Raw genomic sequence first — 17,943 nt, 5'->3', positions numbered from 1 at the left:
CGTGGGGCTTCCACATGCGGAGCCGAGCTGCTAACCCCGGTTCCCAGCTGCCAGCCCCAGGCGCAGTCAGTGCTGAGGCTTGGCCTGCGTTGCTGAGTTCTCCACTAGAAAGTTCGGTAGGGCCTTCTCGTGCCCTTCAGCTCCATACTGGGCCCAGCAGGTAGCAGCCTGCTTGCAGACATGGCTATAAGCTGACTGGCATCCCGAGGGCCTGCCGAGCCCCAGCACCTGTCTGAACTCTGAGGACATGGTGTCACTGCTGGCTGTCAGCGTCCCATGTGGAGCTGTGCCTAGCTGGCACTGGAGGAGTGACACTGGGTGTGAAACTTCTGTGCCTGGAGCTGCCTCTAAGCAGAATCCAGCGGTCAGTGTGGGCTGTGCGTTATCGTATGCTGACAGAAGCTCTCCAGAGGCTGGCAGGTCCGTCCTAGTGCCTCAGTGGAGTTCAGTCATCCTATCTCGTACTTTATAAATGTCTTCAACATCCTTGCTACCCCACCAATTCACTCAACATATTCTAGCATGTTACTGCTGGGAAGATTTTCTGTATGCTAGACCGTATAATTGTGTTAAAACATAGTCATCATTTAGTGATCTTCAGAAAGAAAGCTTATGTTTTCTTATATTTCAAGTATGAGAAGAATAGAATCTCACCACAAATGTGTGGTACCCCTATGGTGAAGTACTTTGTTTCACTTGGCACGAGGGGCACTGAGCTCAGCCCCTTTCTTGCGAATCCCTGTTCATTTTGCTGTCTGTTCCTCCAGTGCAGGGTGTGATGTCTCACGATAAAGAGCTAGGCAGGGATAGTGAGAATTGTGTGCCTGCTTGATGCTTCTGAGATGGCAGCTGCACATCTTGACCTGCAGAATATTTTGTCTGAGCTGCTGAATGCACTGGGGCTGCTTCCTTTGTTCTTGGCCAGTTTGTTCACATCTCAGTTCTGAGGGATCGCATCTGACCTGTTTTGGCCGCTGCGTGATTAGATTCCTGTGCCAAGTGGCACGCCTCCAGGTCACAGTGTCTGATTCACAACCCAGGTCTGGCTGCTCGTTGTTGTCCCCAGAGCCTGTCATCTGCTTCACGTGCCCTGGGGAAAGGCTGCACCCCAGGAGGCTGTATGCTGCAGCTCCACGCCTTTCTGGTCATGTGTACCTGTGTGTATGTTTGTACCTGGACACAAGCAAGTCCATCTGTATACGTGTGCATACATGGTGTCCTCTCATGGGAGTTACCTCATTAAAAGGAACGAAGAGCACTTCTGTCACAGGCATCATCACGCATAGCACAGAAGGGGTAAACCCACCGCTGCTTTAAGATGCAGGGATGCTGCTGCTGTCTCTTCCTCTCTCTGCTCACACGTCCCATCTATGTTCCTTTGTCCCTTTGCAATCAGGCCCCGCTCTCTGTGGCACCAAACCAGCAACTTCCCCATAACTGGTGTCTGAACTCAATGACCAGGAGGTTATGCTGATGCAAATGCACATTCCTCTGACAGCTTTGTGCAAACAAAGCAATCACTCCAGCTAGGCCAGGCACCTCCACACTGCTGGCAGCTCCCCAGCCTTCCTCTTCCCCAGCATTAAGGCTAACCCAAACTGTCACCAATCTTCACTGCACCTTCAAGGATCTGACTAGGTGTTTGGTGGTGGTAGCAGAGAAAGCCTGTCCTCAAAGGACACTTGTCCAGGCAGTCAGGAGTCAGGTGATACTAAAATCAGAGCTGTGTTATTGTGAGCACAGGAGAGCAGTAATGTTGATTCTGGCACATCTTACTCTGGCGTGGTGTTTACAGTATTTGAGGAGGCAGGACAAGGTGCAGAATTCTTGCAGGCATGGTAGCAAAGTGTGAGCAGCGAAATTAATGCAAGCAGGAAAACTGGATGTCAGCTGCTTTGAACCTGCCACACAATTTTGTTGTTATCTCTTAGTGCTCCGTGAGTGCCCAGCATTTGGCATGGGCTCAAATTCAAGCTGTTCCACTGCCAGTGCGCTCTCTGTGGTGAGAGACAGGGAGATTGAGTGGGAGGAAATAGAAAATGAGCTGTCCCAAAATTAACACACACAGCATCAATTTTTAAAAAGGAGATGCTAAAATGGACCAGTGAAACTGATCCTTGATGCAATATCTGGAATTAATTTAGTTTGTTTAAATCTTAAAAAAGCTCCCTTGTGCATTCAGTGTTACTCCTGCAGTTTAGTGTTTGGTAACATCACATCCTTTGTATTTTTCAGCTACCATTGTGGGCGCTTTTGCAGGTGTAGTAATCTGCAGCTGCTGAGAGTTGAGCCCTCTGCAGAGTCCACCCTCAAGCTGGTATATGCTGGCTACTTCAGCCACTCGCTGGGAGGCCAATCCCTGCTTCATGTGGTGATGGAATGTAGCATGTAGGGGATATTCTGACCCCTTTCCTATCTGCTCTCTCTTTCCAGTGAGCTCCTGGTCCTTACCACCTACCCTGCCATACCTGCCTTTCCCTTCCTTTGGTTTTCTTGTCCCCTCTCTCCTGCCCCAGCAGAACCTGCTCTTTCTCTTTCCAGCCTCTGAGGCTTTTTCTCTGCCTCCTTCCCCTTTTTTCTTCCCTTCTCAGGTGCCTCTCTGCCTTTTTATCAGATTACTTTCTCCTGTCTTGCTTGGGTACAGGCAGTTGAGACCATTGAGACAGCAGGAAGAAGTTGCCCCATTCCTGATGTTCTCCCGGGGAAGCTGTGGCTGGAGTATGCTCAGAGAGCACAGAATCTTTGCAGAATTTAGCTGTCAGATTTTTGACTGTAAATGTATGGACTTCTGTGAGTAGTTTCTCCTGAGTTGAGAATTTTCCTACAGGAACAGCAAAAAGCACGTTCTGACATGACACGTCTAAATGTTAAATCCATGTCTGTGTGAGGCAGTAGGCAGGGCTGTGCATTTCACTGTTCTTAGCCTTGAAACTTTTTTTTTTTGGGAGGGGGTTATATTTTCCTCATGAAGCTGAAAACCACAGAGGAAACTTCGTCCTGAGCAGCCAGTGACTGGCAGAGTTACAAGCAAAGAAAAACAGGACATTATTGGCCAGCTGTGACTATAAAAGGCCCTGTTAACTTTGTGCTATGGTTACATCATTATCTGCCTTCCCTGCCGCCTCCAAACCAGAGGCTGCTATTTTGTCAAGGTAGCTGAAGTCGAGTTTACCTTGTGACACCTTTCCCAGACCGTTTGTGGCTGTGGTGGACAAACCTTTAGGTCTCAGCATTGCTCAAAGAGAGAGAATTGTCTTGCTGCTCATCTTCTGTGCTCTTCTGCTGCGTGTTCCTGCTGCCTTTCCTGTGCTGCATCTGGAAGCTGCTGGATCCTGTGGGAACCGATGGAACTCGGTCACTCAGCAAAACCAGGAGAGCTTTGTGCTGAGCTGGCTGAGCGAGGGGCTGAGTGCCAGGCATGCTCAGGAAGGTGCCTGGGGTTGTGGCTGCAGCGGGTGAAGGGCAAGAGGAGAGGGAAGGAGTCAGCTTTCCCCTTTTACCAGCAGTGAGTAGGTCTGGAAGCTTTTGGTGTTGGATTTTTTTGTTGTTTTCCTTCCCTCCTTTCTGCTCTGAATCCCAAGTGCCTACATTTTTTTGTCCAAGAGCACCTCGTAATATCCTGGGAGCGTTGCTTCTTTTCTGTGACATTGTGGTCTTGAGTTAATCAGTCATCAGCATTCCCAATAGTCCTTGTGGGGTCCTGCCCCACCTTCAGCTCTGGTGGCCCTGCCTGCCAGTCCCACCCTCCTGGTTCCAGCTATCCCAGGCAGCAGCCTCTGAGGAGCAGAGCCCCACACATTCACAGGGAAAGCACCGTGCCACGTGCCGAGCAGTACAGTTGCACAGTAAAGGAGATGCCATGTTTGTTAGTCTGCATTTTACCTCTGAAAAGTATCAGGGGTTCTGCCTGGCCCAGGGAAGGCGTGCTGTGGGAGTTGCCCCAGCACATTCTCCCTCTGGAGATGAGCTCATGCTTCTTATGTTTTTTTTTTAATCTTCCAACTTTTTTTTTATAAAGTGTTTGCTTTAATTAAGGCAAGTTCTGAAACACAAAAGATTCTGTTTTATTGGTTTCAGGGTAACTTTAATTTCCCCTTTTTGGGTACGTGGTGTTGATTTTTAACTTCCTGTTTGTTGAGGTATGCGTGTTAAGTGCCAAACTGGCAAATGTGTGTTGTCATGAGAACTTTAATTCGAGTCTGTCCAGCCCCATGACTGTTTTTAGCTGGCTTTCCAAAGGAAACAAAGCCTATGCAAATGTTCCATCTGTCCACGAGCCTTCTCCAAATTAACTTCTCAACTTACCAGCCCGTCACAGGCAGCTCTGACAGGGGGACAGAAAGCACCGTTACACCAAGGCGTTGCAAGCTTGATGATGGCTGGTGAGAGACTTGTGCTCCCCATGAAGACAGAGCTGAAGTTTTGGATTCAGCTGTTTTGTTTTGCCCAGCCAAGGGGTGAGGGGATAGTGGTGGAAAGAAGGGATCAGAGAGCATATGGGAGAAGCTGCAGTTATTATGAAGGGCAGGAGAAGCACTTATGGCTAAAAGATAGAAATCAGTCAGAAAACAGGCTTTGTGGAGCAACCTGTTGCATGGAAATGAACACGAATATCAAGAAGCCAATGAACTGGAACACTTTTAGATACACTTTGTGCGGGTCATTTGTCAGCCTGAGATTTCTTACAGTCAAAGCAAACACAGCTTTGGACAGGATGTAAGTCTTGTCTTTCTCTTGAAGGTTTTCAAGCCGTACCAGGCATCGCAGCATGACATGTGCCGATTCCACTCCGAGGACTACATAGACTTCCTGCAGAGAGTGAGTCCCAACAACATGCAGGGCTTCACCAAAAGCCTCAATGCCTTCAACGTGGGCGATGACTGGTGAGTGCTCCGTGCCTCCTGCGAGCCTGGAGGCAGAAAGGCTGCTGTGATCCTGCACTGCTCGTGTCTGGAGAACTACTGTAGTGTGTACTGGTTCTTATGTTTGTTTTTTTTTTTAACCAGAATGGTTGCATGCCCCTCCTGAGCATGTCAGATTATTGGAACCTCCCTGATTCCTTTCCCTTCAGATCTTATCATCCTCCTTTTTAGATCTGTATTTACGTCATAAGCTTGTTGGGTTAGAGTCTGTATCTCCGCTTGTTCCTGCAGAACCTCCAGTTCTTCTTGAAAATGCTATTTTTGTTCAAATAATTGCCTGTCATTTTAGCTACCTTAGTATGTGCTTGTTAAAAGCCAAGGTAGCTTTGAGAGCCTGATTTTTCAGGTAGGACTGAGGAGAGTTGCATGCTTCTGTATTCACCTGAGAGCTTGTTAAGAATATTCAGTTCCAGTCTTTCATGTTCATGAGAGATGAACCTTGAAAGAAGTGTGTAGAAAGGCTCCGTGTGACTGAGGAAGTAGGCAGGCATGCCTTGTCTGACTGAGGAAAGTAATGGCTGTCAGAGAATAAGATTGTTCTTTTGTATTCTTTGGAAGAGAAAGCTGTAAGTACTAGCACAAGGGGAGTTACATTAGATAGAGAACAGTGTGTTATCCCAGGAAGGCATTAGTATAGCCAGGTTTTTAATATTTAGGCTGGGTACCAGAAGGCTGTTCTGCAGCATTACTGCTCTGATGATCAGAAACCACTTATCAGAGTACAGGAGGAAAGTAAAAGTCTTTAAGCTGTTAACTTGTCCATGAATGGCACTTGTGAAATGATGCCTGTGTGTTAGTGACACGCAAGCTCCACATCCTCTGTTTCTATACTCTCCTAGAGATCCAGTGCCTGTACTGGCTCTGCACAGTGTCTGCATGCTGTGGGCAGAGGAGAGCTTTCAGGACCAGCTATCCTGGCTTTGCTTGGGAGAAGTGGGGAGGAATGAGAAGATGTTCTGTGTTTGAATCACGACTTCTTTCTTTTTTTTTTCAGCCCGGTGTTTCCAGGGCTCTTTGAGTTTTGCTCTCGCTATACTGGGGCCTCCCTGCAGGGAGCAACGCAGCTGAACAACAAGGTAACTGAGCTGATGGGCTTGTCTTTGAAACACTGGCATAAGACAACTGGCTATCAATTTAAGGATGTGAATGTGTTTAGTGTAACAATGTAGCAAGCCCTGCTTTGTTGCAGTGTAAATTCTTCCCACTATAAGACTGTGAAGGTTAAGAACATTCCTGTGTGATTAAAGTGATAGAATTATAGGCTCATTTAAGTTGGAAAAGACTTCTGAGATTATCAAGTCCAACCATCCACTTAACAACACAAGTCTACTGCTAAACCATGTCCATAAGCACCACATCTACAAGCCTCTTCAATACCTCTAGGGATGAGAACTCCACCATCTCCATGGGCAGCCTGCTCTGATGCCTGACCACCCTCTCTGTGAATAAACTCTTCCTGATACCAATCTAAACCTCCCCTGATGCAACTTGAGGCTGTTGCCTTGCATCCTATCATTTGTCAGCTGAGAAAAGAGACTGTTATCTCCATGCTCCATCCTCTTTTCAGGTAGCTGTATAGAGTGTTATTGTCTGTCCCAAGCATCCTCTTCTCCAGACTGAACTGCCCCAGTTCCCTCAGCTGCTCCTCATATGCCTTCAGAAGCAACCATTTAGCTGTTTAATCCAGGGAGTCACAGCTTGCTCATACTACACAAGGTAAAGCCACAAAGTGCTCTCAGCACTGTAGAACCCACCTGCTGAGAGACCTCCAGAATGCTGCTAGGTCTCTGCTATGGAAATGCATTAAATGGCACCACTCAGGCCTGAAGAAGAGGACTGCTGGGGAGGATATCAAACAAAGCCCCAGAGGTGTGAGTCTTTCAGAGAGAATACTTCTGGGAAAGGTCTGATGAGCATAACAGACTAACACAGGAAAAAGCTACATGTGCCAGGTGTTCTGCCTGGTGCTGGATGGAGGGGAGGTGGTCTTTTCTAAATCTGAAGGGGAATGTAAAGCACACAGTTAATATGTTCATTGGACTAGTGAGCAAGACAGAGCTTTGGAAGGGCCTCTATGGGTGAAGCAGTGGGCAGAGAAGTGTGTGTGGGCCACAGTGCAGGGCTGGCCTGAGTCCCTTCTAACTATCAAAATGGATGCAAGGTTGTTATAACCATATTGCCGTGTTAAACTGACTTACCTTTCCTTTCAGATCTGTGATATTGCAATAAACTGGGCAGGAGGCCTACATCACGCCAAAAAGTTTGAGGTAATGAGGTGTACCTGCATCCTCCTCTATGTCTGTGAGCCTGCTGTTCTCCGTTGACCTAGTCCTAACTCTGTCTGGTTTTCTCTGTGTGGCAGGCTTCTGGCTTTTGTTACGTCAACGACATAGTTATCGGCATCCTGGAGCTGCTCAAGTAAGGATGTGGGGCAGGTGCAGTACTGTTCTGGCTGGTGTGTGACTTCCCTCTGCTGTTTCCCTGCTCTCCTCTCTCTGTTGAATCTCTCTCCCTCATCTGGCTGCTGGCTGTTCCTTTCTGGAGTCCAAGATGGACTCGATCTCTTCTTTGCACACAAGGGATCTTAAGAATTGGAACATCTGACTCCAGTTTTGTTACTCTGCTGCTCTTTTTCATCGGGAAAAGTTCAATTCTGTTTCTCCTCCTTCATCTGTGAAATGGCCATTTCAGGGTCTCCTGGCTCCCCACGTTTTTGCCTCAGTGAGCCTTGTGTAGGTAAATGCAGAGTACGTCTCACTGGAGAGTTAAATGACACACATCTTTCTTTTTGCTTGACTGGGTTAAGAACAGGATTTGGGTAACTCTTAGATGGTCAAAGGACACTTGCTTTGAATAGAAAAGAGGGTTGTTTTTTTTTTTAATTTTTAGAAAACGAAAAATAAAATCAGAATGGAGGGAAGAGAGAAATACCTCACATTTCTTGGATTAGTCAGTGGTGTATTTTTTTTGCTCTAACATGCCCAACTTATCACTAAATCTGAGGCAAGATGTTGCAGAATTAAACCAAAAAAAAAACCAGATTTGGGGATTCTGGTTGGTTGACCAGAAAATAGTTATATGACTAATGGCAAGCTTACTTGCAAAGGCAGACTTATGGAATGTACTGGGGTTTCTTGCACCTCCTTCCTCTCTGCCAGCCTTCCCTATTTTGAGTTTGGGACCTCAGGTCTTTTCTGTTGTATCTGTGCACATCTCTTTTCTTGTCTCACGTGAGTCCTGTTTCCTAGAGGTTTCAATTACTCCTCATGGGAGATTATACTGTGTCCTTATTCTTTTGTTCCATGTTTTTGAAAAGCTCTTTTCCTCCCCCTACTCAAAGGCTGTGTCTGTGCAGCCCCTTCTTCTCTTTGCTATCATCTGTCTACAGGATAAATAACCTGGGCAATGTTGTGACCTTTTGTGTCTGTGGGATGCTGAGACGAGGTGCTGTTCTGCTAATCAGCATGGCTCAGCGCCATCAGCCAGCGTGATTAGGTCACTGCAGCCTCACTTAACACCGTGTTTCCAGCAGACAGATGGTGTGAACCACGCGTTCCTCCTCTCTGTTTCAGTGCTGTCTTGTTTTTTCAGGTCCCTCCTGCTAGGGTATTGGCACGCGTGCCAGATCCCCTGCTCGCTGGGGACTGACCAGATGCAGCATTTCCTTAGGAAAAGTTGTGGGAGTTCCCTGGAGCTGAGAGGCAGGGTGTGGCTTAGTGCCATGTCTGCAGTGCTTGACAGTACCAGTGCAGTCACCTGCGTGTCAACTTTGACCGTTACACCAGTGTGTTTGCTTCTGATGATCTCCCATTCTTCCTCCTCTGTCTTTGTGACCCAGCGGGCTGGTAAACGTCGTGCCTGAAATGCCTGTTTGAGTGGCTGTGCCAAAGGGAGCCTTCTAGAATTCACTTACCCTTCTTTTTCCCGTCTATACCTGTACATACATTGTGACTCGCGCTGTGCTCAGTGCTTCCCTCACCCCTGCTGTTGTTAATCAGCCTCTCACAATGTTGCCTCAAGGATGGTGCTTGTCGTGAGAGGGTGACAGCACTCTGCCCTGATTTCCACAGCAGTAGGTTCTGCACCCCAGCCTCCTGCTCCCTGTTTAGAACAAGGCAGCCTCTGCAGCCCAGCCTGGTGGCACTGGTACTAGCCCGTGTGCACACAGTGCTGGCACGAGGAGGCAGCGAGCATTCCTTGGCTGACTTACCATTCATTTCCAGATATGTGTAAAAATTCTTGGAGTTCTTAAAGATTAACTAACTGGCAGATTGTCTAGGGGGAGGAGGGGAACGCAAAACGCAGCTCTCTAACCCTTGTGGTTAAAATTCTCTTTCTGTGGTTTCCAAAGTATTTCTGGCCCTATCTGAAAACTTTTTGTTCTACGGTCTCTTTCCAGGCACAACAGAAGAAAATGTTTCAGTGGGGTGTGTGCTTAAGTGGACGCTGTGCATAAATGTAGCACATCTAAAGCTATTTGGCATGAGATGGTTGAGTTGTTCTGGCAGGTGGGCTTGCAGGTAGACCTCAGTGGGGATTCTCAGAGCACTGGGTGATGTTGAGGCGTATGGATAACGGTGTGGTTGAGTGTACAGCAAACAATAATGCTGCTTTTCCTCCCGTTTCTGGTAGATACCACCCACGTGTTCTGTATATTGATATTGATATCCATCACGGAGATGGTGTGCAGGAAGCTTTCTACTTGACGGACCGTGTCATGACGGTGTCATTTCATAAATATGGGAACTATTTCTTTCCTGGTACAGGTATGTAGCTTCCTTTATAACGTGAACTTGGCCTTGTTTCAGAGTCCTTCAAAAGTGCTGCTGGAGTTCAGGGGTTTAAAATGATTCGATTAGAACTGCGGGGACAAACGGTGGAAGAAAAAGCCTGGGAGAAGCAGTGATTAGAGAGGAACAGAACTATAATTCTTTGTAGTAAACAGAGATTGTAGCTGTGTTAACAGAGATCTCAACCCAGAGCAGACCTGGCCTTTTGGCACCTGTGAGGTCTTAGGGTTGTTGTGACCCTTCTGTCTGTTTTTTGGCCAGGGGACATGTATGAAGTTGGTGCAGAGAGCGGTCGCTATTACTGCCTCAATGTGCCTCTACGAGATGGCATTGATGACCAAAGTAAGTAGGTGTCCCTTGCCCTTTTCCCTTGCCCAGATGTTTGTTGGTCCTTTTCTCCAGAGCCATGGCAAACTTGTTTTTCTCTCCAAAGGTTATAAACACCTCTTCCAGCCAGTCATTAACCAGGTGGTAGATTACTATCAGCCCACCTGCATAGTACTGCAGGTAAGGAAACAAGCCTTTGTGCACATGTACGTTCTTGTCAGAGGCTGTAGTTTAAGGGGCATTTTTTAAATGTGTTCCTCCCTGTTCTGGGAGGTCAGGGTTGGTGTGTCCTAGACAAACTGCTCGGTGAAGTCACGTTTGCTGAATGAAGCTGGAAGAGGAGCAGGAGTTGCCAGTGTGTGTCTGGAAGTCAATGCCTATCTAGCCAAAATTCTTTTTCTGTCTGTTCTTTTTCTCTTCCCCAGTGTGGTGCTGACTCTCTGGGTTGCGACCGTTTGGGCTGCTTTAACCTCAGTATAAGAGGGCATGGGTAAGTACAGCAGGCTTGGGACACAGCGAGAGGACTGCAGATGGTCCTCTGTTGTGAGACCTGAGCTTTGACTTTGGTCTTCCAGCTGCACCAACTTCTTTTGTTCATTTGTTTTAAACTGTTGTGTTGAGACTCTCAGATTGGGGCTTTGTAGGAAAGCAGTAGTTCACAGAGAGTAGCACATGGTTCAGGCTCCCTGGGTAGGAGCCCTGAGCCCCACGTTTGTCACACCAGCCGTGGTGGTGGTGGATTGCACAGTGAAATTTCTGCCATGTGAACGTGTGCTGCAGGTAGCAGCTTTGATGTGTTTCTTTGGGGTTTCTAGGGAGTGCGTGGAGTACGTAAAGAGTTTCAACATCCCCTTACTGGTACTGGGAGGAGGCGGGTACACAGTCCGCAATGTGGCACGGTGCTGGTGAGTCTTATGGGCTTGTTGGGTATCTGATGAAGCATTTGCTGTGGGCTTTGTCCCCACATGCACCCTGTAGCTTTCTCTAGACTGAGCTCGTCTTAGTCTGGTTTTGTTTTTTTTTTTAGGACTTACGAAACATCATTGCTTGTAGATGAAGCAATTAGTGAAGAGCTCCCGTACAGTGGTAAGTTCAGGTTCCCTTGTTTTCCTTATTAGTTGAGCCAGAGCAGTTGTTGTATCAGCTGAAGATTTAGCACTTAATTCTGTGTTGACCAGAGCCATAGTGACAGCACTTCTTGGCCTTAGTCCTGATCTCCTTCTGTCTCCCATTTGTAGGCTTATCTGATGCAGTAAGGATGTGTCTGCTCAGCATTTTGTTTGGATCACTTCGGTGACTTGAGCATTACTTCTGCTGACTCTCCTGTTTCATATAATTTCTTGCAGTTGCAGAGTTGTACATCGCTGTGGTTTATAGGATCTGGTTACCTCTAGCTGGTGGGAGAGTGAGCTCTGCTTCCCTGCAGAGCTGTGCAGCTGCTGACTGACTCCCTTGCCTTTGTGCTTTAACTCTTGCTCATGCCTTCACAGAGTACTTTGAATACTTCGCTCCAGATTTCACTCTTCATCCCGATGTCAGTACAAGGATTGAAAATCAGAACTCCAGGCAGGTGAGCGCCTGCAAGCCTTGCAGCGGTGTCCAGATGTGTAGCCCCAAACCCCGTGGTTGATGCTCTGTCCTGCAAAACCAGGTGGAGCCCAGGCAAGGAATTCTTGTGGCAGCAGAAAGCTGATAGAGCAAACGCAGGCTTTTCTCTGGGATGTCAGCAAGTCTCGAAGGGTCTATAGTATTTGAGAACTGCTGGATTGTCCTGCTGTTTTTTGAGTGCTGGAGTCTCAGTGGTTGAATTAACTCTCCCATCTCTTCTGCTCTGCTAAACAGCTTTCTGCACAAAGGCATTTCTCATGGCCCCCACACAGATGATGCAGGCAGGCAGTAGCGCAGATCGTTGTGGCTCTGAGCAAAGCGTCAGATCTGCCAGTGATGATCCCTCTCTGTTTGTTTGTTTGTTTGTTTCCCTAAGTAGTACTTGGATCAGATCAGGCAGACAATATTTGAGAATCTGAAAATGTTGAACCATGCTCCCAGCGTGCAGATCCACGACGTCCCTTCTGACTTGCTGAGCTACGATCGCACAGATGAGCCTGATCCAGAGGAAAGAGGCTCCGAGGAAAACTACAGCAGGTACAGCTCTAATGTTCTGGTGCAGTGAGCTTTCCTTTCTGTCCCTGCAGGATCCTCTCAACTCTAAACGTGTGGTCTTCTCATAAAACAGTTCACGGGGTGTGTGGGTGCAGGCCATCTTCTGACCTGCAGTGGGACTTCTTGTAGGCATTTTTCTCTGTCAGGGCTCTCCTCACTGATATTGATTGTCCTTCCCCCCCCAGGCCTGAAGCTGCCAACGAGTTTTATGATGGTGACCACGACAACGACAAAGAGAGTGACGTTGAGATCTGAGGAATCTGGTGTGGGACTCTGGACCGTGGGGGGGGGTCCCATGTTGGACACTGGTGCGGTTAACTGAGCTGCGTGGGAGCCAGTGAGCCCTCCCTTCATATTTGATTGCATGTGGTGGCAGCAGAAAACAGCACCACTGCAGACTTCTGTTCCCTGCAAGGCAGAGAGCGGCGTAACATGTTCCTTCCTTTCCACCATGCGTCACGGTTCCACCTGTCAGCACTCTGGGGAATGAAAATTCAAGCAGCGCTCGGACCCGTGCCGTGGACTGGCTGGCAGCCGCACAGCTGCCTTCTGAGCCCCGCTCTCTGGCTCAGTCAGCTTCTTCAGCTCCTGTGCAGGCTTCTGCTGGAAAGGTGGGAGCTGAAGCGTGCCTAGAACCTCTGCCTCGTCAGCAGCACACCTGCCACATCCCTGTGTCCCCAGCCCTCAGCTCAGGTGCCCACTCGGTTGTCCTCTTGCAGCCTGCACCGAGGCTTGCTTCCTCGTATCCTTTCCACCCTCCTGCTGCTCCACAGCTCAAGGAAAACCATCCAAGAAGACAAGGCCCGTTCTGGGGTAGGGGTCGGGCGCGTGGTTGGAGCAGGGTGAAAGAATGAATGCAGTGTAGTCTTGTTCATTTCCCCTGTACTCAGCTTTCACTCCCAAATGGGTAACGCAACGCTTTGCCAAGTTGGACCTAACTCCCCCATTTTTTTTTTTTTTAAATTCTTTGAAAGGTTAAAATCACTGTGAAACAGCGATTTGGTTGCCGAGATCAGTACATAGCGTGTCTCACAGGTCTAACATAGCTTCCAGCTGTGTTTTCCAAGTTCACAGGTGTGTTTGCAAGAGACTCGGGCTGCTCACTTGGAGCAAAAAACCACCCCCCCATGACTACACCCTGGAGATGTCACTGCTCGTGGGTGAGGGAGGCTGCTTCCTGCAGGTCGTGTTGTCTTGTCCTCACACAGCAGAGGTTTCCCAGATTCCAGACTTCGCTGCTCCTTCTCCTGCACTGTCACCTGCTCCTCTTGTGGTTTGGAGGGTGCTGTCTGGGGAGAGGGGAGGGGCTCAGCCTCTTACTGTGCGTACTGTTCTGTTTGTTTACTGATGTCTTTAAACATTAAACGAAGAGGCAGTATTTTTCTTACCTGATCTGTTGTTTGTCTGTTTAATGCTTGTGCCTTTTTGGCTCCTGTCCTCCTTTGAAGTGTACACTGCTGCATACATAGTGCCGGAGCAGTGAGGGGAGCCCTGGGTTTGGGGCTTGTGGCTCCTCCTGCTTACACCTCTGGAACAGGGAGAGCTGAGCCAGGTTGATGCAGAGCCCATGTAAAACCCTTGTTTTAAATGCAGGTTCTTTACATTGCATGCTCCCTGAGACGCTGCTCTTCCTGTGTTCCCCAGGCACACATCAGCTGGTCTCCGTTTCTGGTTCTGCTGCCATTCCATTTTCACTCCCTGTCCCCAGTGCCACCAGTGCCTGGGCTGGGCAGGGGCTCACAAATCTTCCTGCCAGGCAGCAGCATGGTGCTGCCGTGACCTGCAAAAGGTTTGTCCTCACATCCATGGGGATGCAGTTGGCGAGCAGCTCTGCTCATGGCATCTGGAGGCCAGGTGGGCTTTGGCCTCTGTTGGGCCTGGCCTTGAGAGGCAGCCAGCACTGGAAGCTGGGGCTTGCTGGGAGCTGGCTGCCTGCTTGGAACCTCTCTTCCACCCATGAGGTTCCGGCTGCAGCTCAAGTTGACTCCATCAAAGTCCAGCTGCAGGAAGTGAGAGGCACGGGATGTCCCTGTGCAGGTGAGGCTGGCCTGCTGGCACAGCCTGCTTGGGCCTCCACAGCCGGGCATCGCCTCATCTCCACTCCTGTCAAACCCTTCTGTGCAACAATTTGATCTTTGCAGAATTTGATTTCGGCTGCTGATTACTGCAAGCTCGCAGGTGGCCATCTCCTCTCTAGATACCTGCTTGCCACTGCACACCCAGGATCTCAGGTGAGTCTTGCTGTTCAGCCCCTTCCTCCTGCCCAGCCCTCACCCACGTCAAAATCAAAAATAACTCTTCAAATCGTCAATTAATCAAAATAGCCGAAATGAATAGAGAATTAAACTAGCACAACTTTTCCTAACAGTGCTCAAAACCCAACGATGCTGTCATGCTTCTTCCTCCCCCCTCCCCTGGGAGCCTTTGTGACCCACAGCCCCCACCTTGGGTAGGATCTGTGTCTGCCCTCTGCAGCCCAGCATGGGCTGGAGTGCAGCTTTCCCACTTGGTTTCTGGTTTTAAAAACAGGAGCAATGAAGTGACCTCTTCCAGCCCTACCACATCCCATCTGTGCTAGGGAAAGGCCCGTTTTAAAAACGTATGGCAAGTGCTGCTGTGATGCTCACACAGCTCTGGTCCCGTGGAGCCTGTCCCCTCCCTTTGTCATCCTCCTTTCCCCTCTGCTGGGCTTCCACAGAGCTGGGACCTTTCCTTCCTCATCAATTTGCATTTTGTTTTCTGTGCTCTGTTTAAAAAGCTTTATGTAGCTCTTCAGATGATCGTTTTACAGACTAAAATAAAGGAAGTTCCAAGGATTTCTGCCGGGCAGTTGGATGTCCGCACACCCCGCTGTCAGCCTCCAGCCACGGTGAGCCTGCCACGATATTGTCATTCAGATAACTCGTAAATCTGCAAGTTTGGCCTCTATTCCTGCCGTGCAGGGCGTAATTCTCAGCAGGCCAAAAGCTGCATTCTGCTGTGCTTTACCGGTTTGAAATAACACATAACCACTAATGTCTTCCATAGTGATTGCAGAGAGCAAGAGCACTTAGCAGCAAGTGCATGCTACCTTGGGCAATGCCACGTGTAACTGAACGTGTGCCATTACTGACTGCGTGGCAGGGCTGGGCAGTGGAGCTCGGATCCTGTACTGTGCCAGCCAGGCAGCTTATGGAACGCAGGGAAAATCCTTCTCTGATGCACACTGTGTGCCTTGCAATGCAGAGGCACTGGGAGGTGGTTACCAGCTGGGAGGGGTCTGCAGTGCTCGTGGTGCTGGTAGTGCCCAGAGGGCTGAGGACAGTGCACCTCATACAGCTGGTAGTTCTGCTCCTAGCTTTTCCCATTAGTGTTCTGTTAATGTTTTCCGTTCAGAGCTCAGAGTACTTTGTTCTTTATTTTTTTTTTTTTTAATGGTACCTGAATGGCGTGTTCCTTTCTTTGCAGCTCCATTAATAGCTTTGGAGTTTACCTGGGCAGCAGGTTGGCCTTGTGCAAGAACTTAGGGCAAGGAGCTTTGCCTCTGTTAGCTGAAAGCAGGCTATGGGTAAAGCCACATCTCTGCTTCCTCTCCCAGTGGATTTCTCTCTCTAATGACTACTGGATAAGCTTAATAACAGTCGTACTTACCACCGCTCCTATGCAATAGCATGTGCTCTAAATGGTGAATGGTGCTTTGCTTCTGAGCACAGCTCGAGGGTGACAAGGGTGTTTACAACTGCTGTGCTTCTCCTTAGGATCTAGAGAGGAACCAGCAAGCAACAGCAGCTCTACGGGGACGGAATGCTCACTGGGGTGGGATGGGGTCCTGCCCACATCACTGATGGGAGCGATCCTGACCCTCAGTTCAAGGCACCTGGAGGAGCCCGTGGCCAGCCTGCCTGCTCAGCCACCATTCTGAGAGCTTCCCAAGTTAAAGCAGGGCCTGGAACACAAAACTTTTGGGTAAGTCAAAAGCCACTTCAATCTCTGGGCAGTTCCATCTTACTGGGATGGATACAAAGAAGGAATTTATTGGGAGGTCTAAGTAGAACAAGAGCCAACTGCCTTCTTTGCAAGGTCCCTAGCAACTCTGAGCTCGCTGTAAGCTGTTTTCTGAGCTCCTTCAGGGGAAGCTGCACTGGCATGAGTGGCAGCAGAGCTTGCTGCCAGCAGGAGGGTGCACTCACTGCTGCCTGCAATGAAGGTGCCAGTCACGCAGCTGGGGCCAGTTAGTATGTGAGTCTGCTTGCTGCTGCTGGCCTGTTCGAGTTTTACTGCTTCTGGTGGACGTTCCAAGATCTCAGAGACTCGGTGCTATCTAAACAGCCAGGTTGTTATTTAAAAGAACTTATCCCAGGGGACCAGACCGCATCTTTATTTGTTCTGTCTGATTGTCCAGCCCAGCATCCTGCCTGTGCCACCGACCACAGCTGGTGCTTGCAGAGGTGTGTGGCAGGGAAGCACCTACAGCAGTTCCCCAAGTGCACTCCTGCTTCTAAGGTCCTTCAGGTCCCTGTAGTTTTATGGTCACCCTGAGTGGATTTGTTTTCCATAGGCCTGCCTGGTCCCCCCCCCCGAAGCTGTACCACCTCTGAAAGGTTTGGGGCACCCTTTGCTGGTTGGAGCTCAGCTGAGCCCAGCCCTGCAGGATCGTGGCTCTAGAGCAAACCCAACAGCATGGGACTGAGGATCAGCTGTTAGTTGTTGTTCTCATGGGTTAGACAGAGGCATGAACCTCTACCACTGGTCACGTGGAGTGCTGAGGGAGGGCTGGCTGGGTGAAGCTTTAGAGGTTTTGGGGAATTATATGTTGCACCTAACCCTACATTTGCATTCCTTGTACATCTCTGCTCAGCCCATCTGCTCGTTGCCTCTGCAGCTGGACCCAGAACTGACTGCACGGTAAAGGCTGCAAATCAAAATGAAAAGTGGGACTGGGTGAAGAAACTGCTCTGTGCACGGGGGGGACCTGGATGTGGAGAAACAGCAAACAGCTGTGGAGGAGCAGGAGCTGGAAGGGAAATTCTCCTGTTTGAGTGAGCTGATGAGTTGGGGTTGTGCACAGGAAAACACTTGAATTGTGGATTAAACATGAGTAATACTGTCGGTCTTGAATCTTTCCTCTTGCCTTTTGTCCATCATCCCCCTTGCACGCCTATGCCAGCCCTGCACTGCAGTGACCTGGCTCCAGTGTGAGGACACCCAGGCTGGACGTGGCTCTGGGCAGCCTGGTCTAGTGGTTGGCGACCCTGCACACAGCAGAGGGGTTGAAACTGGATGATCTTGGAGGTCCTTTTCAACCCAGGCCATTCTGTGATTCTATGAAACGTTCAGCTTTTTGCTGCTTGAGACTGGCGTGTGTTTGTGGTAGCTCTGCTCACACCTCTCCTCGCTCTGAGCAGAATCTGTGGGTGACAGGTTCTGTCCCTTCAGACTTGGCCTTGCTTCTCTTGAGACACTGAGCCACGTTCTGCCTGTTCTTGTTTCTGCTTCAGGTCAGCAGGCTGAAAGAAGAGCTTGAAGACACCAAGAGACAAACAGTATCTGCTGCTCCGCTCCCTGGCACTGCGGGGAACGTCCTGCCACCAGCAGCAGCTCCATGTCACTCTGCATCCACCAGGAGCGGGCATCCTCCTCCCTACACCTGCCCTTGCCTTGAGTGGAGCTGCATGCCTCAAGTGAGAGATTGTCCCCAGGGATGGTTCATACAGACCGAGCTGGACCAAGGTGAGGCCTACATTTAAGCACTGCTTTGCACC

General features: G+C 49.2%; 1 protein-coding gene across 2 annotated transcripts in view; it reads left to right on the top strand.

Annotated features, from left to right (window-relative positions):
- Nucleotides 1-13,594, top strand: part of HDAC3 (histone deacetylase 3) — a 14,053-nt gene extending 459 nt beyond the window's left edge. The window contains exons 3-15 of one of the 2 annotated variants that reach the window (XM_021410369.1): nucleotides 4,741-4,883; nucleotides 5,917-5,998; nucleotides 7,133-7,189; nucleotides 7,285-7,340; nucleotides 9,555-9,688; nucleotides 9,974-10,054; nucleotides 10,146-10,219; nucleotides 10,465-10,529; nucleotides 10,855-10,944; nucleotides 11,067-11,125; nucleotides 11,530-11,609; nucleotides 12,027-12,184; nucleotides 12,388-13,594. In XM_021410369.1, the coding sequence (XP_021266044.1) occupies nucleotides 4,741-4,883; nucleotides 5,917-5,998; nucleotides 7,133-7,189; nucleotides 7,285-7,340; nucleotides 9,555-9,688; nucleotides 9,974-10,054; nucleotides 10,146-10,219; nucleotides 10,465-10,529; nucleotides 10,855-10,944; nucleotides 11,067-11,125; nucleotides 11,530-11,609; nucleotides 12,027-12,184; nucleotides 12,388-12,457 (1,149 nt within the window). In that variant the 3' untranslated portion in view covers nucleotides 12,458-13,594. Of the gene's footprint in view, nucleotides 1-4,740; nucleotides 4,884-5,916; nucleotides 5,999-7,132; nucleotides 7,190-7,284; nucleotides 7,341-9,554; nucleotides 9,689-9,973; nucleotides 10,055-10,145; nucleotides 10,220-10,464; nucleotides 10,530-10,854; nucleotides 10,945-11,066; nucleotides 11,126-11,385; nucleotides 11,610-12,026; nucleotides 12,185-12,387 lie in introns of those variants that run through there. The other variant, XR_002442760.1, reaches the window with a different exon arrangement.

This window comes from Numida meleagris, chromosome 12 (assembly GCF_002078875.1).
Source record: "Numida meleagris isolate 19003 breed g44 Domestic line chromosome 12, NumMel1.0, whole genome shotgun sequence".
Classification (NCBI taxonomy): Eukaryota; Metazoa; Chordata; class Aves; order Galliformes; family Numididae; genus Numida; species Numida meleagris.
Note: the sequence above shows the minus strand (reverse complement) of the source record. Positions and strands in the feature narration are given on the sequence as shown.